Source organism: Seriola dumerili, unplaced genomic scaffold (assembly GCF_002260705.1).
Source record: "Seriola dumerili isolate Sdu_G_001 unplaced genomic scaffold, Sdu_1.0 BDQW01000134.1, whole genome shotgun sequence".
Lineage (NCBI taxonomy): Eukaryota > Metazoa > Chordata > Actinopteri > Carangiformes > Carangidae > Seriola > Seriola dumerili.
In genome coordinates, this window is record NW_019174389.1 from 1,086,965 (window position 1) to 1,113,257 (window position 26,293).

At 40.4% G+C, this 26,293-nt stretch overlaps 2 protein-coding genes across 4 annotated transcripts in view; one reads left to right on the forward strand and one right to left on the reverse strand.

Annotated features, from left to right (window-relative positions):
- LOC111224432 (FRAS1-related extracellular matrix protein 2-like) overlaps nucleotides 1-7,775 on the forward strand; it is a 52,634-nt gene extending 44,859 nt beyond the window's left edge. Inside the window, exons 17-24 of the mRNA XM_022748915.1 lie at nucleotides 2,105-2,297; nucleotides 2,418-2,522; nucleotides 2,814-2,941; nucleotides 3,026-3,160; nucleotides 4,242-4,368; nucleotides 4,914-5,101; nucleotides 5,195-5,341; nucleotides 6,050-7,775. Of these exons, the coding sequence (XP_022604636.1) occupies nucleotides 2,105-2,297; nucleotides 2,418-2,522; nucleotides 2,814-2,941; nucleotides 3,026-3,160; nucleotides 4,242-4,368; nucleotides 4,914-5,101; nucleotides 5,195-5,341; nucleotides 6,050-6,556 (1,530 nt within the window). The 3' untranslated portion in view covers nucleotides 6,557-7,775. The remainder of the gene's footprint in view (nucleotides 1-2,104; nucleotides 2,298-2,417; nucleotides 2,523-2,813; nucleotides 2,942-3,025; nucleotides 3,161-4,241; nucleotides 4,369-4,913; nucleotides 5,102-5,194; nucleotides 5,342-6,049) is intronic.
- A 1,198-nt stretch (nucleotides 7,776-8,973) lies between these two features.
- LOC111224445 (tripartite motif-containing protein 3-like) lies at nucleotides 8,974-26,135 on the reverse strand. 3 transcript variants are annotated; one of them, XM_022748929.1, is made up of 13 exons: nucleotides 26,017-26,135; nucleotides 16,083-16,255; nucleotides 15,216-15,456; nucleotides 14,864-15,015; nucleotides 14,554-14,734; nucleotides 13,616-14,345; nucleotides 13,260-13,363; nucleotides 12,996-13,163; nucleotides 12,736-12,904; nucleotides 12,090-12,149; nucleotides 11,776-11,846; nucleotides 11,259-11,399; nucleotides 8,974-11,156 (listed from the first exon to the last, which is right to left on the reverse strand). In XM_022748929.1, exons 2-13 carry the CDS (start codon nucleotides 16,226-16,228, stop codon nucleotides 11,004-11,006), a joined length of 2,316 nt encoding a protein of 771 aa, XP_022604650.1. In that variant the 5' UTR covers nucleotides 16,229-16,255; nucleotides 26,017-26,135; the 3' UTR covers nucleotides 8,974-11,003. The 3 variants fall into 3 exon arrangements, with proteins under 3 accessions (XP_022604650.1, XP_022604652.1, XP_022604653.1); XM_022748931.1 differs by lacking the exon at nucleotides 26,017-26,135 and adding an exon at nucleotides 18,472-18,695; XM_022748932.1 differs by lacking the exon at nucleotides 12,090-12,149.
- Nucleotides 26,136-26,293: the final 158 nt, after the last annotated feature.

Sequence of the window (26,293 nt, forward strand, 5' to 3'; positions counted from 1 at the left end):
AATTCAATCAACTGATTAATCATTTACAGCCATATTACAATCCTGCTCTCCAACTTGGTTTTCCTTTAGAGATCTGAAGTAACTACCAGCCACTAGAGAAATCATCCATTATTGTCTGGAGACCCATGTTAACCTCAGTAGTAATGACTAACCCAACACCCTGCTTCCTTCGGTTCCTGGTAGGACCAATTATTTGTCTTGTCAAAGAGGAAAGTCAATAACCAGCAGTCTCATAAAAAATCCCTTTTTGTCTGTCGTGCTAAGTGCACAGTTGTTCTCTTTGCAGCAGCAGCTGTTATATGTGAAGGTGTAAGGTGGAGATCTTAAAGCCCTGTCTGTCCTCCTGGCACACAAGCCTCGCAGCATTCAACATTTGCATTCACCTTGGAAACCTACTGTTAGTTGACTTGCAGTTAATTAAAGTAGAGTGTTGATAAAGAAGGACTGGAAGAGTGCGCAGGGCACATCACTGTGAAAACTTCCACTACCCTCCCCACTGAGGACTATTAATTAAAGCCCTACAGCACTGGCAAATATATATTTTGTATATTGGTTTGTTATTATAATGGGAGTTTCTCATTTTACATGGCTTCAGGTTTATTTAATAACAAAGGCATCACCCAGGTGATAACAGGCTTTCTCAACAAGTGGAACTTTGTTGCCTGTAGCCATGTACAGTAATAAACATGTCCTGGCAAGTGAGCAGACTGCTGCTAGTAATATAAACTTTACTTCAGCCTTGAAGTAAAGAAATTGATAATGGTGAGCATGTTGACTACCTCTGTCTTCATTGATTAGTGACCACATTGATCAGAGATTATCTGATGATTTATAGAAATAAATAATACAGTATATCATAATGAAAGGATAGAAATGATATGAAAGAAATGAATGGTTTTACCTTGTCAAAATCCTGAAAAACACACATCTAGCTGTAAATACTTTTCTTGTCCCTATTGTCTTTCTATCAAGAGGAAGAGTGGTATACATTCAGCTCTTGTACAGCTCTGTATGCAGATTGCGTTACTATGGTTACTATTGAGTAGAGCTAAAAGACGGTATGTGGATGTATGGACTGGAGTCACAGGTTCAGTTTCAGGATCTGTAAGGCAGGATCAATGGAAGAAGACATAGCCTTTGTTTGTGGGTGCCCTGTGACCTCAGTGATCCTCAAAGTGGGCAGGAGACCGGAGACAGCTCCATGCAGGCCGGGGCCAGTGGCATGTCACAGTGTAGGGCTTAGTACCCAGCTTAACAGGACCACAGGAAACTATTAAGGACCAGCAGGTTGTGTCAGAAGGCCATTCTGCAAATCATTTGCTTGAGCTCTCTGTGCCCAGAGGTTTAGGCACGTCTCCACATGAACATAGAACCAGTGCAGGCAGGTACCTCGCACAGGTCAGAGGAAAGTGCAGATACCAGAGAGCACTCCCTCTGAGGACTTTCACCACTCACAATCATTTGACCATTTTAGGGCAGCTCTTCTAGAGGGGGAAAGTTGGGAGAAATTCAACACCCCAACACGTGTGTGTATGTGTGTGTGTGTGTGTGTGTGTGTGTGTGTGTGTGTGTGTGTGTGTGTGTGGGTGTGTGTGTGCGTGTGTGGGTGTGTGGGGGTGTGTGTGTGTTTTGGTTTTTTTGGGGGGGGATTTTTTTGTCATGTTTGCTTTTGGTGTTAACTTTTGGACACATTTAAATGTTTTAAATTGATTTAGGTGAAAAGATAAAAAATGCAGTACTTCATCTGCAATGGTTTTAGTGTCCATGAACAGTAATACATAATAGATTGAATCTTAAAGCTAGACCATCAAGTGAATTTAATGATGACTATTTGAAGTTAATATTATAGGCTTGATCCCCCAGTTAAACGTGCTTTAAGTTCCCTTATGTATGTGTTGCCAAGTCCAATCAATTTGTGGACTTAATGAAGCACTATTCAGAAGAGAACTTGCCTATATCAGCTATTTCCAGAGATATTGTGTGTGCACTTTATTCAGGATGCCTTGATGTTTTCTTCTTGATATCTCTATAACAAGGGGAATTTCATCTGTGAAGTATGAATTGAATTTTTTGCTCTGACACAGCATGTTGTTTCTTCCTGCAGGTGTTGAATCTGGTCCAGTCCTATGTGACCCTCCGAGTCCCACTCCATGTGTCTTATGTCTTCCACTCCCCTGTGGGAGCGGGAGGATGGCAGCACTTTGACTTGCAGTCAGAGCTAAGGCTCACATTTGTGTACGACACTGCCATCTTATGGAGGGATGGTATCGGTAGCCCACCAGAGGCTGAACTACAAGGCAAGACTTGAACAGCAACATAAAACTGAGGATTATTTATAAATACATCACGATCACTGAATGGGGTGTTGTAAATTAATTAAATAGCCAAATTAAAGCCATCTGTGACTTTCTTTGCAGGTGCCCTTTACCCAACCAGCATGCGTATAAATGGGCAGGGACGACTCGTCGTCAACTTCCGCACTGAGGCTCGATTCAGAGGCCTGTTTGTGTTTGCACATCCAGGTACAGAAGTGATGTAGTGTTTTACAGACTCAGTTTGATGTGATGATACTGCTTTGTAGCATGACATAATATTTTGCATAAAAAGTAGAAATAAAACATTTTTCCTGAAATAGAATATTTCATTTGTGCAGAAGAGAGTGTAATACTACTCTTTAGTTAAAACTCTTAGTATTTGGGTCCTTTTGTCAGTTATATCTTTTTTTGTTTTTGAAGTCTTTAACTTACAACTAAGCATGATGATTATATTGATACATACATATATCTAGTTTAATTCATGTATTTTTCCATCAGCTTCCCCACTCACCTCCATGGTCATGTGTCCGGATCACCCTGGTTTGACCTTTAACCTCAGTCTTGTGAGGAATGAGCCAACCTACAACCAGCCCATCCAGCAGTGGACATTCATGTCTGATTTTGCTGTGAGGAAACATTTTGCTTTCTGAAGAACAACTGAATTGTTTTTCGTGTTTGTAGTCCGTGCTCATCATCATTTCACCTCTCAGGTGCGAGACTACTCTGGCACATACACAGTGAAGCTGGTCCCCTGTACATCCCCTCCCAGCTTGGAGTACACCATCCCTCCTGTCTGCAATCCCAGAGAGCCGCTTACTTTTGACCTGGATATCCGGTTTCAGCAGGTAACCTCACCTTGTCTAAAGTTTATTGAACCTTGTGGGGAAAACAAATTCAATCAGGTTTAAAAATAAGGCCAAATAAACTATGGTATTTTTAAAAATTAACACCAATATAAAAAGAATATGATATTCAAAGCACATGTGGGTTTCTGCTATCAATTAAATGTTATTTTAGCTAGACTGATAGAAATTGTCACATATTTTACGTGCTATCACAACTGCTTATTTAAATACAGACCAAAAAAAACTGCCTATGAATCTTTGTGAAAGTGAAATCAAAATTTCCATTTATTCACCCCATCTCCTTCATTCATTATTTCCTTTAAGCCGCATCTCTTGGTTACTGTTTATTCATTTATTTTCATGTCTCTCTCTATTATCCAGTTGACTTCAGTTGAAAAAAAAAAAAGCGTTAACTCGCTCCTGGTTCACTTCAGCCAGTCAAGTACTCATAAAACTGCAATTCTTCTCACTTCATTCATCATCCCCCTTTTAAACAGTTTAGCAGTACCTACAGTGCTGTGTGTCTGGCTCCTTATGCTGATACCAACATCTAACCATCCCAGCATCAAAACACCATCAAGAGTAATAATGGCAAAGCAGACCATATTAATTAATCAAAATAAAAACAAATAGCCATCTTAATTAACCCAAGCCCTTAGAGAGTCTGTGAAATTTCTTATTTTGCCTAACAACATGTAAAATATCCCAAAGTATTCCACTCACAGTTATGAAATGAAGAAACGCAGGCAAATCTGTGAAGCTGTAATGTTGTTAGCAAACAAACCTGCAGGCAATCGCATTGGTCTGATCATCAGAATATAAAGAGAGTAAGCTGAGAGTACTGGAATTATAGTATTTACTAATTCATTTATTTATTTATTTAATTTGAATTCATTTATTCGGCCTTGTCTTCAAATGTGTCATATTCTACTGCATATATACTGTAGTTACTGTATATAATGATGTGTTGACTAGGATCAAAACAAGATGTTTCACCTATTGTTTCTACTGTTAAATTCTAACTTGGCTTTGTCTCTAAATATGATTTGTGTGTTTTTGTCTGTCTTCTGTGTGTTGCCAGGTCAGCGACCCCGTGGCCGCTGAGTTCAGCCTGAACACGCAGATGATCTTACTGTCTAAACGGACGCTCTGGCTCTCAGATGGCTCCATGGGTTTTGGACAAGAGAGCGACACTGCCTTCTCACAGGGTAAGGCAGTAACTTGCAGTCGTAATATACCAACAGCACTTGGAAGTTTGTGGATTAAACAAAAAAACAAACAAGGCTTCATTGCTCAGCTCCTGGGACTTAACTCCATTCTGCTGATCAAAAAGAAATCCCTGTGTGAAAGAATGTTTCTGTTGATTTAGCAGAAATGTTCCCCATTATTTCCTGACTCAACAGGATAAAAATGAAAGGGGAATGAGAGGCCTCCATGAAGTGTCATTTTGACCACTTTGATGTCTTTTCCCAAAACAAGCTAATTACGAGAGCCTGGTTTTTTTTTTCTCTCAACAAGATCTTGAAAGTCTTTGAAAAGTCCTTGAAGCTGCTGTCAAAGTGAGACTGGAGAAAACTCATGTTGCCAAGATTGAGGGAGTAGTTTTAGCTGTCTGAGTGAAATATAATCATGTAAGAGAACCGCATCTGTAAAACCTTATTTAGTTCTACCTTCAGTTTGACCATCAAGTTTATGCACGTGTGACATGTTACATGTGTTTTCAGTGATGAGAACTTTATTTCTCCTCCCTCAGGGGATACAGTTTACGGCCGAGTGATGGTGGATCCGGTGCAGAACTTGGGCGACTCCTTTATTTGTAATATAGAAAAAGTGTTCCTGTGTACTGGAGCTGATGGTTATGTGCCAAAATACAACCCCAGCAACTTTGAGTTTGGCTGTCTGGCTGATGCTCCATCACTACTCTACAGATTCAAGATCATTGTAAGTAACAAAAATATATGTCTCTTCATGTCATATATGCTTTGTGTCCTTTCAGTGGTAGATATTCTTCCCTGTGTTCATTTCTCACTCCAGGATAAGGCCCAACCAGAGACCCAGGCCCGCTCATTTGGCAATGTAGCTTTCAATGCCTTCCTGGCGGTGGATGACCCTGGCGCTTTAGCTCTAGTGAGACAACCTGGGTCAGATGGTTTCAGAATGGATTCCTCAGCCCTCTTCCAGGTCAGTATATAGGTCAGGTACAAGACACGCATTTACGACAGACCCTAATAGTCCACATTCTCATATTTCACCAATCTGTGATGCATTCCAGATGTTATATTGTGCTGGACTTTATTTTTTAAGTCAGTCTGGCTTGTAACTCTCAGGGAGCTGGTGGAAAGCAAGTGGAAAGAGCGAAATTAAAATATTCTGTTCTGCATAAGAATCAGAGAACGTGACCTTAGAAATATTTTTTTCCACTGATATTTTACTTTTTCTTCTTAACAAGCTGAGAGAAAGACTCACTGACCAGACACTTTCTGCATCCTCATGAAAACCTTATTATGAGTGAACAACCCTGTCACCATGTGAGCTGGCCCTTGTATGGCCTCTGCTGACAGGGTCATATGTATGACTCAGATTCTCCCTATCCGTCGAGTCCAGATTGCTTCTTCTGGTCAGTGAGTCTGTGTTTCTTGGCTTGTTAAGGAGAAAAAGTCAGTATCAGTGTCCACAGGCCTGGTGAGCATTTTCCAATGGCTGCAAATGTTTCTGCTTTTACTTCATATTGTTAATGTTTGCCCAGTAAAGCAAGAAAATACCAGAGCAATTATTGAAATGGACCCATAAAGGGAAGAAGACAAGGGAACAAAGGGAACGTATGTTCTGCAGAAAGCTGTGCCATGAAGAGGTATCACTTTCTAAAGCAATAACTGTTGCTCTCTCCAGGTGTCCACAGGGAGAGAGTGGTACATTCACACCATCTACACTGTCCGTTCTCGGGACAACGCCAACCGTGGCATAGGGAAGAGAAGTCTGGAATACCATGTGATGAGCCAGCACACAGACCTGCTTCCAAAGGGTCAACATCGCACCAGAAGATCGGCCAACGATGTGCCGGACATAATAGAGGACATTGGTGTGAGTAACAACCGCGGCACCAACATCCTGCACATCGCGCTGGACCTCAGCAGCCAGCGGAGGACGAGCCCAGAGAGGGAAATCTTCACCAAAGGGATCATACCCCACGAGCTCAACCAGAAAGACAACAGTGACGACAGACTAGTGTTGATCATTGGCATCTTTGTCGGGCTGCTCCTCACGGTTCTCATCGTCATCGTGGTGGTGTTGCTGGTGCGGTCCAAGCGGGAGAAGAAAGATGTACCCAAGAACTCCAGCAGCAGAGAGCCCATGATGACACAAGGCCTCAGCAACAGCGACAGCTCTGAGGTTTAACAAACAGACTGATGATTGAGAGTTTTAGTTAATATTTTTGTTTTGCAAGTGCCTCACATTTAGATAAAAATTGAAGATTGTGTGTGAAGCGACACAAATTACAAGAGCTTTGATTCTATTCAGAAATCTACTTGAAATACCGCATCACTTCCACGTCCAGGCAGTGGTCTGGACACTAATTAGGAGACAGACTGTGTTTGGAGCTGTTTCAAGGCACTTGTCAAGTTGTCATCACTCACTTATTGATTTGCTTTTGATGCCACTTGATCCAAAAAAAGGTGTTATTATGTTTCCAAAGGTGCTACAGAAGATGCCTCTTAACTTGAAAGGCATTTGGTGTTCTACTGAGTAGGTCAAGAGAAGCTGGATATTTTGCATACTGTAGTAGTTGTTAACAACAGGCTTTGTATGTTTGATTTGCTGCATTAAGACACTGTCCATAGGTTGCTTACACTGGGTAAACCTGTCTGTTCTTGTAGAGAATGATTTGTCCTTAGATTCAGTGCGTGCCTAAGAACTCACAGTTCCATTGTGTGTTATGTTTGTCTTGTGTGATCAGCATGACATCCAACTCAAATGAAAAAAAAAAAGATTTTTACATTTGAGTGAATATTGTTTTCCTGTGTTCATGTTTTTTGCATGCATTTATTTTTGTATTTTAAAATTGTTTGAAATTATTAAAAAAAAGCCTCAATGCTGATTTGAAAGGAATTGTGACAAATGCATCTGACCTACTGTATTTCCGCCAGTTTGTATTTTACAGTATATCCCATGACAAACAGTATTTATCAGTAACTGATTGTTATTGTTACATCCCCCCTAATATTTAGTTGTTGAAACTGATTTGATTTTTAAGACCTTATGATTGACACGTGGCACTAGAACACATAAGAGAAGTTAAACTGTCTGTTGTATTGATGCGACTTTCAAGACAGCTGGTCTGCAATGTACAGTGAAGTATAGTAGCGGTTCCAGATGCTCTTCCTCCAACAGGAATTATTTAGACTCTTGGCACAACTGGTACGCAGGTGTTGACTACTGTAGCTTAGTGGAGAGGTAGCTGGGACACGAAATCCCTCTCACAACAGGACTATGTTTTGACTTTGCTGTTAAATTTCTTAAAACATTGAAATACTGTATCATGAAATAGATCTATCAGATTTCACTTAAAGGGAATGAAATGTTTTACCCTCAATCATCTTTATTATCAGAAATTTTCTCCCTGGTTCATTAGTTTTAAATGTATTTATTTATTTTTCAATTCACTGTTATTTAGTGCTGACACAAATATATATATAAATATATATACATATTACATCATTTCCTCTCCCTTTTTAATTTTGAACCTATCTGTCTCTGTATAACTTGTTTGTTATTGTGATTTGAATATACAATACAGAAATACAGTTTATGTGCCGTGTTTACATTAAAACATTGTGCACATAAGATGAAACATCGTACATACTTTCCATGTATCAGTGTTTTTTGTTCTATTTGTTTTTTCAGATCCAGGCACCGGATTGCCATAAAATCTGATTACCTCATACTACTGTATATCGTATAAGAGACACTAACTTCATAGTCCGTACTTTATAATTGTTGCATTTATTTGCAATTTTATTTTGAAATTGAAAACAATTCTATGCAACCTGTGATATCATACCCTCATGAAATGTTTACCCCAAGTATGATTTTTTTTTTTCAGTGCACAGTTTGCTTGCTAATTTAGGTTTAACACTGTATCAATGTACTGTGGTTCTTTTTTTTTTTCACTCTAATGCTCTGAGTGCATTCTGAGTGTTTTTATGCACATGTATGTATGTATGTATTTACATATGTATTACATATAAATATACCATTTGGATGTTTTGGGAATGGTTATTGTTAAAAAATGCATACTGTATGTGCTGTAAGTATTTGTAACATAGACCAGAAGCACAACGTGGTCTGCAAATAAATAATTTTTCAAGAAAACAATATGACATTTTTTTTTGATGAAACATACAATTCAGTTTGGCAGTGTCACAGGGGAATTGCCATTTAAACTAATATATCAGTTCCTTCACTGGTCACTAAACCTTTTCCTAAAAATGCTCAAAATCACATGCAACCATTTGGCCATGTACAGAATTCAGAAGTACTGATCCAAGTGAGAATCCAAAATTCTAAATATAAGGACTTTTGAGAAGAGAGATAGAAGGCCATAAATATTATTACACTTAGCTACTACAAACAGTTTAGAGATTGCTCTCATTATTCATTTCAGGATTATGAAATCCAAATTTCATTCAAATTATGTCCTACTCAAGTCATCACTTCCTCATTACCAACACTCAGTGATTAAGTTTAATGCCCTAATTTACATGAAAAGCAGATCACCTCAAGCATAATGAATAATCACATACATATACAACAACTCAGTAAACCATGTGCTTTTATTACCAGTGCATATTCATAGAGAAAACAAAATTGTTTGTATTGGTGTGACACAAACAGCGTAAGGGTAAAATCGGCCTTTGACTCTTTAAAGATGTCTGGGCTCCTGTTTGGCAACAAGTCAAACATCAGATCAGGTGCATGAAAAACAGCAGCTTCCTGGTTGACTTAACTGGTGAAAGCAGGTCACATCCTGTAGCTAAGAAAAAAATCCACACTGGGGAGGGTGAATGTTGGTGTTCGGGTTTTTAAGCACAGTGCTGTGGGTAATTATATCAGACCAGGAAGTTACATTCTTCCTGCACCCGGTCCCTCTTCTGCTCTGGCACCAGGCTTTCATATGACACAGAATGAACACTGGGAGGAGCAAGAGCAGCAACAGCTCTACTGGTACAAGTTTTCTTATGGAGTCATGGCTTGATGTAGTGCAGGCAGAAACTCAGATCTAACAGCGTTTTGTTAGATTGCTTAACAGACAGAATCAGAGGCGAGTGTTTTCTAAAGCGAAGCGTGGATGAGTTTGCTGGCAAATGCCATCTAATAAGTTATCGTTTAATACTTTTGTAACTGTTTCCTATGTGAAAGAAAGACAAACAAACAGACAAAAATGGTAAAACAGAATTCATATTCCATCCCAATATTTTTTATGGTCTTGGATCCAGCCTACATTTGTACAACAGTTTTCTCACAAGCTCCCAATGTCTCCCTCAAAATCTATGATACCATCAAAGTATTTAAAGTTGTCCTATTGATACAGTGACCTAATTTGGATGGATTTCCTGAGATATTTGTATTATTTCTAGTTTGGATCTGTTAGCACTTCAATGAATAAAGCTCTTCAATTGTTAAAGGCAAAATGATCATTCTATGAACCCATATCTTGAGCCATTCATCCTCAGCAGAGAAACTTAGAAAACTCTCCTTTTTGATGACATCCCAAATGAAAGTTAAGATGGGTTTGAAGCTTTGGAAAAGAGCTGCTCATGTGCCAAAACACTGATCTAAATTTTTCAGATGTGAGGGGGGGACACTGAATTCTGCTTTAAGGTGGAATTTCCCTTCCAGGTGGAGGGATAAAGTGTGAAGCTCAAAAGAAAAAAAAGCACATCAATTTAGAAAAATAATTTGTAAATGCTGAACTAGTGTATAAAATAAAATAAATTAGCATTTTTTTTCATTTTGTTTTTTTTTTCCCTTTAAAACAACAGATATTAACAAAAATGATTATTGTGCTGCTTACATTAGCAATAAATATGACACACTTCTTCTTTTAAGCATGTGCTGGGTATGTCTCAAAAGCACACTTTTTAACAGCTGCCATACACACATGTTTAAAATCCTGGAATCCTTGACTGCTGCTCTCTGAATAGCCAAAAGGCTGTGTGTTTCAAAATCATAGCACATACATACTGAGTCATCTAATATACACAATATACATTTATGTATGTACAGTACATACAGCAAATCAATGCACAGATGGTGGTGACATTTGTATGTGAGATGTCAGTAAATGAGAAATTTTACATTTCGTTGCTAGAGAAGCGTAGCACTGTTCATTTCACTGTAAGCATTAACTAGTTCATGAGAAAAGCAACCGATGGGTACACTGTGTTGTCGCCTAGGCATTAAGATAAAATAAAACTTCATGCATTTGGACAAGTTATGGCTCATTAAATACTTCAATCTATCTCCTACCCTGTCCGGTCTCACAGAAAGTGTGGTGTAATAATACAGTGTACAACACACAATAATGCTTTCGCACATTCTCTAAAACCGGTCCATAGCTTTATGTCCATTACTTGTCCCAAGGACGCTACGTCACCCAACTTTAAAATCAACCTTCAATACACATCATAAAGAGTAAACACAGGTTCAGACACTTAATCATATCCGGGAGATCAGCTGATGTGCACATCAAAAGGCTGTATTGGAAAGGTCATTGCACCCTGTGGAATACATTGGTTGTGTCGTTGTCAGTGCTTGCAGTGGTGAGGATGGCTTTCTCGGGTCTCTACTGCAGGTAGCGGTAGACCTTGAAGCAGTGGTTTCCAGAGTCTGCCACCGCCACATGACCATCAGATGTGAGGGCCAGGCCCTGGGGGCCATAAAGGGGGTCCGCTGATGTGTTGATGTAAGACAGGAAGGACCCTGAGCTGTCGAACACCTGGTTGGTAACACAGCATAAAAGGGACAGATTGGGTTAGTGAGTGACATACTCACAAGTTTGCTCTCCGCATTCAGTGCCATGTAGTTTTGTCAAGCTAACCTGGATCCGACTGTTACCCCAATCAGCAACAATAATATTTCCATTGGCATCCACAGCCACGCCTGTTGGAGCATTAAACTGTCCGTTCCCCTCTCCGTGGGAGCCAAATTTAAACAGGAACTCCCCATCTGCATTGTACACCTGCAGGAGAGATTAAACAGGAAAATGGGAGAATGACACTCTGCTCTCACACATTATAAAAATATGGACACACATTATAAAAATAGGAAAATAGGAAGCAAAGCAACATAGCCAACAGCTGTTTACTTTTTAATTTCTAAAATCAGTTTTTAGGTGTTGTTTGGTTGTTGAAACTGAGTCATTTTAAGTTGCTGTTTTAAGTTATTGTTTTTTTATAGGCACCCTGGAAAGACTTGCCACATCATTGTGGATAGAAAAGTTTTGCTGTAGCTTTGGCAAGCTAAACTGTTTTTCCTGAAAGCCATTTATTCACAATACTTCCAATACAGGATTACTACAATAAAGAATGTACACACATACTTGCAACAAATCATACCTTTACTGAATGGTTATGGAAGTCTGTTACCACAATTTCATTTTTGTTATTTACAGCCACAAAGTGAGGACCTGGAAGCAGCAGAGGAGACAGAGGAGGACAAAGGAGAGATGCGTCATCCACTGCTTTACAACACATGAGAGGAAGTTCCGCACTATTTTTGGACTTTGAAAACAAAACACACAGTGGTCACAATGAGACTCGGAGAGTTGACGTGGGACAAGACGTGAGACATGACAGAGCTGATGCATCAACATGTAAAAGAACAGAGATTTATTTCTTTAGTTCACACTCACAGTGAATTAATTACTTACTGAAAACAGGGCCAGATTTACTAAGCTTTTGTTCCAGTGCAATGTTTGCACCACTTTTTTCTAAAAGAAAAGAAAAGGTCCAAGTGAGAAATGAAATTGAAAGAACGGGTGAGTTTCAACTGAAATACTGCTGTCTGTGCAACAACTGAAGCCAGTTCAATGTGGGATTCCAGTAACACAAGCAATTCTTATTAAGTGTTATTTTGGGCAAAGGCAGGAGGAGCACCATCACATGTTTTTCATGCATTAGTCTGAATTATGAATTCTTGCTGGTTTACAGCTCTGCCTTGCACTGTGATGATCAGGTGTTTGTTTACAGTTTAAGGTTGTCAATGCAACAATAAAGAATCATTAACCGTGCATTGACCCCCATAATTAAACAAGCAGCTACACATGCATACATTAGGTAGTTAGGTGTGAAACATGCTGATCACTAAATAAATATGTTTTTTTTTTTTGTTTTTGTTTTTTTTTACAAATACACATTCCTGTAAAGAATGAAACATAAATAAAATCTGTAAATCTGGCCCAATCATATGCCCTGAAACATGACGAATCATCTGGTGTGCATCTCAGTCGTTTCCTATAAGAGATATCATTAATGAAACGATCATACTATAGGTCACTTGAAGTAGCGCACAGTTACCTGCAAAGTGTCTGTCTGATGTTCCCCTGGCTCCGAACTTCGTCACCAGCTTCCCATTTGATTGGAAGATGAAGACACAGCAGGCCTTATTATCAACAGTGATGATGTGTCCGTTCTTATCCACAGCCACACCTTTCGGTCCCATCAGTCGTCCAGCACCAATTTTGTTCTGTGACAGCCACAGGGGAGGTTTGGTTATTCATTGGAAAACCTTAAGTTGTACAGTGAAAGCATGTTTTTGCTTGGCTGAGACTGTTCACCTTGAACTTGCCATCCGAGGAGAAGATGCTAATCCATCTGTTGTCGTAGTCAGCTACGATGATGTCACCGTTCATGTCCACTGTGACCCCTGTGGGGCGCTGCAGCTGCCCTGGTGAACGACCTCTGACACCAAACCTCATCTTAAACTGCCCATCATTTGAGAAGACCTGGACAAAGAGAAAATTCAATTACTCCACAAACTAAACAATGAAATAATTCATTAATTTTTTTTATTGCAGCTTGAGAGAAAAATACAAACTGACCTGTATGCACTGGTTGTTGCTGTCTGCCACCACGATCCGACCATTACTGGAGGTGGAGATGCCTTGTAGGTTAGTGAATTCTCCTTTATCTCGCCCTCTTGTTCCTGTCATATCAACAAGACATTAGGCTGCTTCAGAGTGTAGTTCAGCTGTACTTCACTTAAAGTATCTCTTGAAATATTTAGCTCTTACTTGGTGTTTGAACAGACAGAGGAAACAGAGGGAACTATTTTGTGCCACAGAGGGAGTCTAAAACTGAATACTCTGCATCATCAGGTACTCAAATTAAAAACATCATGCAGCTCAGACGGCAGTTCCCATAATTAACAACTGATGTAGCCACTTATTCAACCCACCCACTCTGTAGATCAGCTCATCCTCTATTGGGTTTTCCTTTTTCTTGGTAGTGCTGTACATGCTGGAGGGCCTGCGCACAGCCTTCTGTCGAACATGGCCTCCTCCTCCACTCGGGGATTTCACTCTTCTCTTCACATCGTCTGGTGACTGCAGGACATCTGACGCTTTGACAGCACGCAAACGGTATGGACTCCCCCTCACAGGCTGTTCATATAGTAGCAAAGAGAAGGAGTATTCTCCCTCTGAGCGGATGGTATATCCAACTTCATAGGTGCCATTTTTGTTGTCCACCACCTCAGCTTCATTGCACACTCCATCTGCAGAGATAATCTCTGCCCTTAGAGCAGCATTACCAGTCTTCACCAGTTCTCCATCCTTATCTTTAGTAGTGACCGTGACGGTGGTGTGCTGGCCGACCAGTGCATGTCTCAGGCCTTCACCGGTGGCAACACTAGTATGGCCTACAGCCCCTGTTGTGATCAGGACTCCCAGGTTCTGGATGGAGCGCCTCAGTCCATCCGTCTCGACCTGGCATTCCAGATGTCCATTTTCATGGGGATATTCGGGAAAGCTGTGTCGCGCCAGGGCGCTGACCCGCTCACCCATTTGTTTCTGGACCAACAGGACCTCAGTGGCACTGCCATGGCTCAGGGCCTGCTCTGTGAAGTTGCAGCTGCTTTGAATGTTTTCTTTGCCCTGAAGCAAAGAGGTCAGCTGTGCTTGAAGCACCTAAGAATATCCAAAGAGGCAGAAGCAGACAGTCAGTGATGCTTGTACTAAAATGTGGAACATTGCAGTAAAGTATGGTCTAGACCTGCTCTGTTTGAAAAGTGCCTTGAGATAACTTCTGTTGTGATTTGGTGTTAAATTAATAAAAATTGACTTGACAAATGTTCAATCTCTACCATTAAAAGAAAAAAATTGAAAGAGCTCTGACCTTCTGCTTAGTGCTGCAGATGTTTTCCACCTCAGTAATGAGAGCAGTCTTGCGCTGGTGTAAGGCCTTCTCCAGCTCATCAAAAGTGTCACTGATTTCAGTCACTGCCTCATTTTTCCTCTCTGTGAGCTGCTTGGAGATTTCATTCACAAGCTCAATGGCAGCCGTCAACTGAGGTAGTCTGTCAGATGAAAGCAAGAGAAGAGCACAATAAAAAACTTTTAAATTAGCAAATTCTTTGCAGCATTTCCAAGATCTTTTCAAATACAATGACATGATCCGTTATGGATTACAGCTCTGAAAATTGTACCTGTTGCGCACAGTGTCCAGCTGATTTTTAAGTGCTGACTTATGCTGTTCGAGCACATCCCTCAGAGGAACTGTCACATGTTCCCTGTGTTCTCCTTCTGTACACTCCAGACACATGGCTGTTTCACACGACTCGCAGTAAAACTCCATCACCTGCAGATGGTGCAGTGGAGCAAGAGACAATGGAACGTCATATTTCTGTGGGTTAATTTGCTTAGATTTCAACACATATCAGATAAAATATTCATCATATACATCTTGTAAAAGCAGACAGTGTTTCATGAACTTGGCGGTTGATCTCTAACAGATTTTACCTGTTATATAACACCCTCTGTCCTTTTGTTTTAACTTACCTTGCCCTCATGGTTGGGGCAAGAGAGAGGCTGACAAGCTGTGGCCGCACTGGCTGACTCAAGAACATTGCAGGCCTCAGGTCGGCTGCACTCTGGGTCTCGCTGTAATACCTCCATTAGGTTTGTGATGAAGAAATTATTCTGCAGGGCGGCCACACCCTTCTCTGGCAAGATAGAGGTCTGTCTGCATACTGGGCAGGACAGCGTCAAAGACTGGGGAGGGATGTAGTTCTGTAGACATCTACACAGAGACAAGATGCAAAAGAAATGAATTACAGGGCTGAAGCAGCAGTTTAGCACCTCTTTCTTAGAGGACAAGGGCCGTCTGGTCCACTTTTTACTGGGCACAACAGAGCACCAAATTATTTATAAGAACTGCAAAGCAAAGCTGTGGAAATCAGTGCTTGCTGCCAACAATGCTGTGCCATAAAGTATGCTGTCTGTTTTCCTGCGGCCAAGTTCAGAGTGGTTGGTGCCTTACATCATGCAGAAGCCACAATGATGAGAGAATAGCTGGTGTAAGTGGCGTGATTTTGGGCCATTACACATAATGTCTTTAAGCATCCTGTTAATGTATCCCAGTTCATGAAATGAAGTGGAGTTAATACAAAGAACAATATAATGCATTAAACTATTAACATGTCTTTTCCTATGTGCTCTGCTTCTTAATTAAGTATAATTTCAAAAGCATAAATTCTAATAGATATTGTCCTAAAATGGTTAAAAGTCTTTCATCTTTTAATTTAGCTTGAAAACATTTTATTGCTTTACTGTTTTTTGTTTCTACTGTAAGTCACCTGAACTGTACTTTGAACTGTATGAACGGTGCTGTGCAAATAAAGCTTGACTGATTGATTAAGAGCTTACTTCTCACAGAAGGTGTGCAGGCAGGGAAGGACCTTGGGGTTGTGATAATGGTCCAAACAGATGCTGCAGACCAGGAACTGCTTGTCTATCTGCCTGACCACAGGGCTGGTGCTGCCAGTCTCTCGCTTAGCCATAGTGACGGACATTCAAAGGGGGCACAGGGACCACTTAACCTGCACACACAGGGAGGAAGAAACAGGAGAAAGGTCAGGAAAGCCTTGAGGAAACATTCAAACGAGGTCGAGGGTGGGGAGGGCGTATTTGCTTACCCTCAGCATGAGCACAAGGAAGAAATGAGTCATTATGCTGTTAACGTTATGAAACCTCATCCAAGTCCTGTATCTGCTGGCATTTTATGCCTTCCCTCCCTTCTGTTTGTAGGATGAGCTGCTTTCTTTTTCTTTTCTTTTTTTACAAACACCCATATAGCCAGAGGTTGTTTAACTTTTTAAATGAAAATCCTAATCAAGTTAATGCAGCAGAAGAAAAATTAATACATGTGATAAACACCACAAGGCAGAACGCTCAGCCCAGACAACTATGCAGTCTAGGAGCCAACATGTCTGTGTTTACAGTGGTGTTAGAGGTACAGTATATGTTATGCTGTCAACAAAAAAAGTGCGTAAGTATTTCTTAAGTTTCATTCCTGACATTATTTTACCATAAACCATACCTTTTGTTTTATGAGTGGGTGCCTGCTGACTCTCTGTTCAGATGGCAGATTTGCTGTTACATGAAATTGTATCACTGGGTCAAGCACAGATTATCTTAGTGTGCCAATGGCATGTTGTACATCTGTCATATTGTAAATAAGCATATAAAGGATTACATCAAAGACACAGACACGCTGCTTTAATGTGGTCAATAAATACTGCTGACAAACCAGCATCATGAATTTCCACTAGTGGATAAATAAAGTATCTATCGATCTATCTATCTATCTGTCTATCTATCTATCTATAGTTCATGTAATATCAGTTCAGCCATTGGTCAGTTTTGGCGGTTATCTTGTATTGTAACATTACTTAAGTACTTTTGTTCAATTCAGCTGTACAAAATCAGAGACTAGTGTTTGTGTGTGTCAAGGCTTTCTCTCAGAGATCTTCTGTCTTCTAATACACCTTTTGTCAGTGAACTGAGTAAAAGCATCGCAGAGAGCACGTCATTAGCCATTAGCTCTTTGTAGTTTTCTCTTCATTTCACATGCTGCTCTTGTTGTCACTGTCCCCGACTGTAATGCACCATCCTCTTATAACCTTGAGACTGCATTGTGCCTCTTGAATGAGAAGTACTTGTACGGTGAAAATTCCAGGAGTGGTATAAAACAAAGTCTGTGTCATCAGTGGCATGACGAGTACTGACATGCTGAATTACTGAAAAAAACTCATGCAAGGCAAATTCATTTATCATTTCAAACAGAAAGCACATAAATTTAATAATAACTGTCAGGCCCTAAAAAGTTGAATGAATTGCTCTGTAAAAACTTTGGATGCTACGTAGGCTGACTAGGAAGCTACTCATCCTACACACAGCTGGTTTCTCTTTTTCCTTTGTGACAGCAACATCCTGCTTGATTATGGTTTTGGGATGTGGACCATTTAAAGTATAGTCATGGGTGCTCATATATTCTTCATAATGGCTCCAACCAACAAAACAAACAAACACTGGAAGCCATCATCTCCTGCAGCACATTGTGTCAGTCACTGTTACTCGGAGAAGGTTATCTGCACTATAGTGAAAAATCACTTCCCGAACAAAGAATATAAAAACCAAGGGATCTTTCTGTGAAAAGGTTAGCTTGCCCACTTTACATTCATATTTATAGCTTTAGATATCCCACAAAGACACACTGTGCTTGAAATAATTGTGCTAATATAATCAGTTTGAGGCTGAGAGCAGTGGAATGTAACAACTTGAACTGTAGATTTCACAAGTGTCATTTTTGACTTGATTTATCTACAAAGAAACAAACCTAAAAGCGAACTTCAATTTGAGAACGGATACTATCTTTATTCCAAAAACAGGCTTGTGGATGAGAATATAGTAAATCATCAGTAACTGTAAAACATCATTATTCAGTCACTGGTGATTTATAATATTCATGTAGCAGAGAAAGGATTCAAGAAAAGAAAAAGTACATCATATGGATAAGTATATGGATATGGATGTGGAAAGAAAATCCCATTTATTGCAACTGAATACACCTCAAGGACACAGACCAGGCAAAAGACCAGCACATTATAAATTATTCTATCAACTGAGAGAGATTCACTATTAGTTTAATGTTACATAACTGCAATTAATAACCCAGCTAAAAGCCATCGTCTAAATCTAAGTAATCCTAAGAAAACACACACAAACCTTTCCTTAGAGAGCGATGTCAACTCACCCATCACATCTTCATGCGTCACAGCCCCGTGACTGTACAATTCTTCAGCCTTGCCTCATCTTTGATCCACTGATCCACCAGCAGGGTTTATAATCTCTACTTTGAAGTTGCATCTTCACAACTGCTCCCCCAGTCTAACCCGGGATGGTTCAAATTATCAGGCCTGCACGACATCTAGCACCAAGAGCTAAAGCTTCCCACAGTCTGTCTTTCAGCTCCGAACAGTGCCTTGACAAATATAGCTAGGCCCTTTTTCTTGAGAGTAAGGAGAGGAAGCTTTAAAATACCACTCCCCAAATTCCTCCTAGTTCCTTCCCTTGACTCCCAGCTGGCCGAGTTCAGGCACCACCTGTCTGTCTGTCTGCGGGGAGATGAAGGGGGGGGGGGGGGGGTGACGGTGAGCTGGGTTGCCTGTCTCACATGAGCTAGCAGGCCTCAGAGGCAGCTGTCCCTCTCTGCGAGCTCTAACAATGGCATTCCAGCTCCACTCACAGCTCACCACCCCACATCTTTTCCTCCCTTCAGCTCTTTTCCTCCTTTCTCTCGTCTCTCTCTCAGTCACATAAATGCACTCATAGTTAGCAGGCCTGATCTCAGTCCCAGACATCTTGCAGATGGGGATTTTCTCAGGCACGCTGGCCCCATTGTTACTACTTGCCAAGTGATTACAAGGCCTACTGACTAAGAAGCTCTGCCGAGCCCTTTCACTGTCCACACAACCAGCCTTTTCCCCACCCTCTCTGCCTTCCCCCCTCCCCTTGTCTCCCCTCAAAAGCCCTCCCCTATCTGGGTTGCCTTCCCTTCACATGGACACTGAATTACAGCAGCTGAACGGTGACATCAGGAGGAAGCTTGAGGAGCCAAAGCCCTCAGGCTCCTCCCCTCTCGGCTGGCTTCCCCCCCTATGCTTCCCTTCCTCCCTGCCTGTCCGCTCCCTCAGCAGCCCTCCTCAGCTAAGTTCCTCCCACTCGCCTCACCACAGAAAGAGGATCTTTCTTTAAAAGCAGTCTCTTGCTGACAGCCACCCTTGGTAGCTGTGCATGTGCTCAAAAATGAGATTATATGAGCAAAAAGAACAAATATAAACAGAAATAACTGCAGATGGTTTAAATATGAAACTTTACAAGCCTTTGTGGCAAAGCTCTAAGGGGCTTAGTTATTCCCAGATTTACATGCAGCAAAACTTTCCTAAGACTGATAAATCTAAAAATAACAGAAGTATTAGAGTGACAGTAGAGTACAGACTGCAGACCTAAATCATACTGCAGATTTGGGTGTAGACTTTACTGAATGAGGCAGCATGTGACCAGATATCCTCTTCAAGGCTTTGTCACTGGAACTGTACGATCAGCACTTCATACAGATGAGGTCAATCATCCAAGTCAGTGTGCAACAGTGTTTTCTCTCTCCACACTGTATCTGTCACAGTGCAACATGATGCCTGCAGGAAATCCACACAATGTGAATGTTTGTAAATTCGGCTGCAAAGCACCTGCCACTCTCACCTTGCATTACAGTTAAGTGGCTTAACGTCCTCCTGCAGGGTCAGACCCCGTCTGCCATCTGGATTAGTGTGTCTCGCAGACTCCGATGGCACCATCAAGCCCGATCAACTCCAATCTGAGTTAGACCACATGCCTCGATACTGTAAATGCACATAAACTTGGCCTGGCACTACATGAGTGCTATTACCAGTGAAGCAGTGACGTCCATCATTGCTTATTCATGGACCAGACTATAAGAAGGTATTCCATATTTGAGATGAGTTGTTTGTGTGCTAAACATCTTTCTCCTGACAGGGACTTGCAATATGAATAGTTTAGTTGGATTTGAGCAACACGAGCTCACGTTGAGAGAGAACATTGCTCTCAGCTTTATCTGCTTGGATTTCGTCAGCTGCACAAGGGTAGGGATACGATCCATGCTCCACTCTTCGTCACCTCTCCCCTAAAGCACTGTTTGTTTTTGCAGTTGCGAGTTGTGTATTCCTGGACTAGAAAACTGCCATGCTTTCTGCAAATCATCACTCTAAAGCTTCTTTGTCCTCCATAATACAAAAAGTAGTGACGCACGCTTGCTAGTGCCGTACATTTCACTACCATGTAAAGTGAAATAAATAAAAGAAAGACCTTTTTTGGCCTGTGACTAATGGATAGGATGAGTGATTTTGTGGATGACAAAACGCTCCACTTAGAATCACCCAAAATTTGTCAGACTAGATAACAGACGATCTACTTCTCTCACCCAGTTTTTAATCATTTATGAGACCTATTACATAAGATTCTGTGGAGAGACCATACAAAATACAGCCTCTTGGGTAAGTCAGGCTATTCCCAAAGTATGAGCCCTTAAAAGTTTTTGATTACCAAAAAGTAAGTCAAATTAAACTTGCTTAATTTCAGCTAGTTAAAAATCAATGAATTTAAATGTTTTCTTTATGGGGTCAGTTCATGAAAGTAAATCCACAAGATACAACCCACTATTTATTGCTTTATTTTCTTGATAGAAATTTGTTCCTAATAAAAACTGTTCACAACCACACAGGATTATCTTGACTAACTGGGACATGGTTCTAGAAAGAAATGTTGCTGTTGTTGATGCTGATGCTTTGACCATTACAAGTTAAATTCCATTCATTCCATTGTACTGGGAGTGGTGACAGGCAACTTGGCTGATGAAACAAAAAAGTCTAATACAAGCGCTGGGTGTAATTGTTGATCAATGATATCATTATTATAATATTAATAAGGATATTGTCTGATATCTCTACATATCATGTTAGCATGCAAAATCACATGCAAAATTATCAAACTAATATTCAAAGCAATTAACTGTGCTCCATAGTTATCCACATGTCCATTAATATCATGTACTTGTGATATTATTTCACAGAAAGCCAGTAAATTGCAATGGATAAGTTGTAAACTGGTCCTTCAAGCAGGCTGTAATTTGTAGATTGTTAATATCATTCCCCAGCTATGACTATTCAGGAATCCAGGATGTTTGCACTTCAAGGCCCATAAAAGTATTTTTCTCTTCCCTTCCTCTGCTCCTGTTTGAGTAAGAGGCAAGAACCTTCAACTGCATCTAGTATCTTTAGTCAGGTGTTTCAGTATCATCAGTTTACTATTTTTGTACTTGTGTTATATTATGTTCACCATTATTTCAAAGAAGTCTCCCCAGTGATATCTGCATTATATGTCACCACAGCAGGGACGACATCAGACTAACAGACTTAAGACTATAGAGTTTTCCAGCTGTTTATCTCAGCAGTCAGACCAGTAAACATGAGCAAAGGTTCAGACCTGAAGTGGGAAGTGTTGTCCCTTGATGATGTGCTGTCAAGAATGTGTTTAAATAGAGACTGTACTTTAAGCTTCCATCCACATCTGTTGTGTCACCACGCATGTGTCACCATGCAGTAATTGTCCCTGTGTACTCTCAGCCTATGCAGAATCAGCCTAGATCTAATTTGAACAAACTCATCATTACTGATGAATTTTGTGAAGTTTTAAGGAAGCGTGTAGAGTGCGATGAAGAAATGTTTGTGTTTGACTGGGAGAGAAGGAGAGGAAGGAGAAGAAACAGTAAAAGTGAGAAAGACAGCTGTGTACCAGAGACTTTAAATGAGCTTTACCACAGGGACTTATTACTGTCCATAAATTACATAAGACAAACAACATGTGAACTCCTTTCCAAGTTACTGTAAAGGTCACATCTCATCTGCATTGCTGCAAATACGGTATCTTATCTGTTTGAGATTTAACCATCCATATGATTTACTCAAAAGCATTCTGAAGATTGTTTTTTTTTTCTCTGGGCAGTAAATGTACGAACAAATGGGAAACTTGTGATCATTATGTCAATTTGCAGCAATATCTGATGGAATCCCATTCAGACACAGGTCAAGCATAACTGATTGCATTGTCCAATTTGTACTAACATTAAACAAGCTGTTTAGAACAACAGGGCTGATGTAGACCTGAACCACGAGAAATCTAGAGAATCAAATCTCTGAAGGTACATCTCTGTGTTTTGGAGAGTGTGGAGGGGCTGCTGAGGGGCCAGCAAGGGTGCCTGGCTCTATGATGACTCATCAGTCATTACTCACACAACACAGAAACCTCTGCTCGTCAAACTAACAAGCTCCCATTACACCTCACTGCATCTGATGAAGGAATCTGCCTCAATGCATCAGTCTCTGTCAGAACAGTCATGGCAGTGGACATTGGGGTTTCACATAATGAAAGAAAAACAGTGTGTGGACATAATGTATAAGACTCAACATAAGGCACAACAAGTTGAACCACTGCTGTTGGTTTCATGTTATATTGTTTTCCTGGAGTTCATTTTACCCATAAGTGGGCTCAGTGTTTGTATTTATATTCTATGCTTGCCTGACTTCCTGAGTCTGAGTGCGTAGGAATACATTTGCATGAATTACTAATGCCCGACTACAATTTGCTGACCAAATCTGCACACTGGAAACATTCAAAAGTGTAGAAACTGACTCGCACTGTGAAGTTTAATTACTTACTGTACTTCAAAGGACTAACACTGTAGTCATCTTATATCTTTTTCTCTGCTGACATGAGATTGATAAGGTCTGACAACTAACAAGTGAGGATGGGAGAAAGTGACCACATCATGTCAACTACAATAGTCAGCGGAGTTTTTAATCAACACTGACACAAAGAGGCAGTCAGGAGACATCTGGGTCTCTCCCTGTGAGCCCACTATCACAAAGGCTGGCAGAAGACAATGCGGCGTGCAGGCAGTGTGTCTGCAGGCACAACATGCACTGCAGATTTTATAAAAGGACGATCGGTGCACAGGCACAGGCTGCTGTCTGCGACCCTTGTACACCTGCAGTAAGAGCTACAGTGACTGTGGTGTCTCATATGATGACTCAGATGATCACATAATGTCTGGTACATGCAGTCCTGCCCGAATACACTGGCAACGTTTAGCTTGACGATTTGATTACCGGTCAGTGTGCATTATGAGGAGTTGGTGGTGTTGCAAATTCTAGACAAAATGTAAATGACTTCACAACATGACTAGTAAATATTCAGAATGTGTAATGAATTGTTTGATGATGGTTTAGTGAGCAACACAAGTGTGTAGTTTGATGAAATGATGAAATGTACTGTATTAGTGCTGCAGCTCCACTGAGCAACATCATAATGAAGAAAAACATTTAAAAATATATGTGACATTTGTGACATTTAAATAACAAGGATTTGTGTTCATTAATTGTAATGCTGTCACATGTTAAGCACAGTAACTATTAATGTTAAAAATGGCTGTCATTTTGTCATTCCTGGAAGCACTGCATCATTTGTGTTCTGCTTACCATGCCAAATACTCAGAGACATAAAACAACATACTTTGGTGCTGTGGTATTGATGTGAAGTTTAGACTAAAAATTATTGCTCTGCAGTCTCATAAAATCTCATCTAATATTTATTTCATCCATTGTATCATGTCTGATGTGACTGCATCTTTCTTCATAAGGTTATGATATCATTATGATGCCACAGGACTTGAGGAAAATGACCTCAACTGCTGAAAGTGCTGACTTCAATGAAAATGACCAAGCCATAAACAAGTGGTTCAGGAAAATCCATCTTGAAGGAGGGAAAATGACAGAGTCTGATGATTAGAGTTGATGAATCTTGAGTGTAAACTACAGTACACATAGTATAATGAGCAGAATACAATCAATGCTACAATCAATATGGATATGCAGTTCCTGGTCTGAAAATGAGCCATGAACCATTTTTATTAAGGGGGTGATTTAAAACAGAAATAATAGAAAAATAAAAAAACAGTAGTTTTACATTATTGTCATTGTTCCAGTATTTTAACCAGGAGTGTTTAAATACAAATTTAATATAGGATGTTTTATTATGTTTATCATTATTCTTTACTTTCTCAAAGGATAATTACGAAGTTATTACACTGCAATATGGTTAACATTAGTACCTACAGTTCAGTTGTTTGGTTTTCTATAGACCTTATGGTGACAAGTAGTAAAGCCCAAGTGAGTGGTATAAAGATCCACACTCATGTTCTGTAGTAAATTAGTTTAACGAGACGATAAATTTTAAATTTAAATGAGGAGCCAGATTAATTATTTCACCTGAAATTGAATTCAATTATATTTTAATTTCAGTTGCACAGGTTAAGAAAATAACCCCAGTAAAATTTATTGTCACAGGCCTCATTCACACATGGGTGATACAATCTGCAGATGAAGTCATTAAATCACTGAATATTAAGGACCAGAATCAAATTATCTTGATCAATCTAACTATTTACAACCAATTAATCAATCTGCCTATCTTCTCTTTTGCATGGGTGCAGAGGGAATTGATTTTGACATCAAGTAGGGTTTGTGCTACATCTTTATTACTGCCACATGTCTGTCTTTGGTCAAATTAGTATTCAAAGGTCATTCTGTATCTGATCACTGGTCACAAGCTCCACTTTGAGCTCTGTTCCTGACAGCCTACACTTGGTTATTAGTTCATTTACAGAGATGTGTTCAAACAATTCTTTGTGTACTAAAACTGTGGCTGGGCTGCTGCTGGGCCTAACTACTTAAAGAACACTGACATGATCTGAAACTCTAAGCCCATGTATTAGAAACTAAATTGAACTCTGAAGCCCTAAGACAGACACGTTACCGCGGCTAATTATCTGCCCTCAGGCAAAGCATCCAGGACCGTCTGCAACCTCGCTGTGACCCAGAGCAGGCAGCCAGCAGAGCAAAACCAGCCAAACATTTCCATCAGCTGCACTCATCCAGCATGTGACTTTTGAGATAGTTTTACACAAAGATGGGGATGAGCCATCTTCCCGAACAAAAGACCAATCAATAAGGAACCACTGAACCATCTGCTCACAGACTAGGCCAGAGGTGTGAAAATGATGCATTGGCTGTTGCTGCAGTACAATGCAACACACAGAGTGACATAAGCAAACAACACGCTGATTCACATGTTCCTCACATAGCTTCCCAGCAGTATACCCAATACAAATTCAGATCAGAAAACCAGTGAAAGATCACTAATCCTCTAAACAAAAGAGCATGTATGCTTGCTTACAGAGCCCAGCCCTCAGACTGCAGCAGAGATGCCCACCTGCCACAGAGCGGCAGCCAGGGCTGCCTAGGAGCTAAAATGGAGAAGTGTGTGGGCTGGTTGAGGAAGCATTAAAGAATCAGAGCAGTAGAGTTTTTAGTGCAACAGTTGCTCTTAAACGAGGCTGGATTAAAACGCATTTACTTCATGTTTTCCATGACTGATGAATAATAAAAATAGAATATATCACAACAGAGAGGACACCATGGCTACCCCATGTCTGTGATTTACCAGTGCACAGATGCTGGATGGGACAGAGTAATCAATTATTCATCTGCTCCCATCTCAGTCATTGTATTATTGAGGATTTTCAGATAACGGCACAAACAAGATGAGAAAGCAGAAATACGATACCATAAAAAAAGAAAAAAACAGTGAATGACCGGATTGTACTCACATGTATTCCCAGCAGGAGGGAGTGGAGTGTCAGCATTGCAGGCCGTGGAGAAATCTTCCCATTGTCAGTGTCCCAATCCTCTACAACAGAATCCACAGACCAGGCGACAGAAAGGAAAGGGCAGGGTCTGTCTGGGAGAAGAAGGGGACAGTAAGGAAGAGGAGAAGGGAAAGGAGGAGATTAGGGGAGTGGCTTACATGCAGTATTGGTCAGATGGCTGATGGGAGGAGTTGAGGAACCCAATAGCATATGGAGGGGGCAGGGAATATGCAAAAGA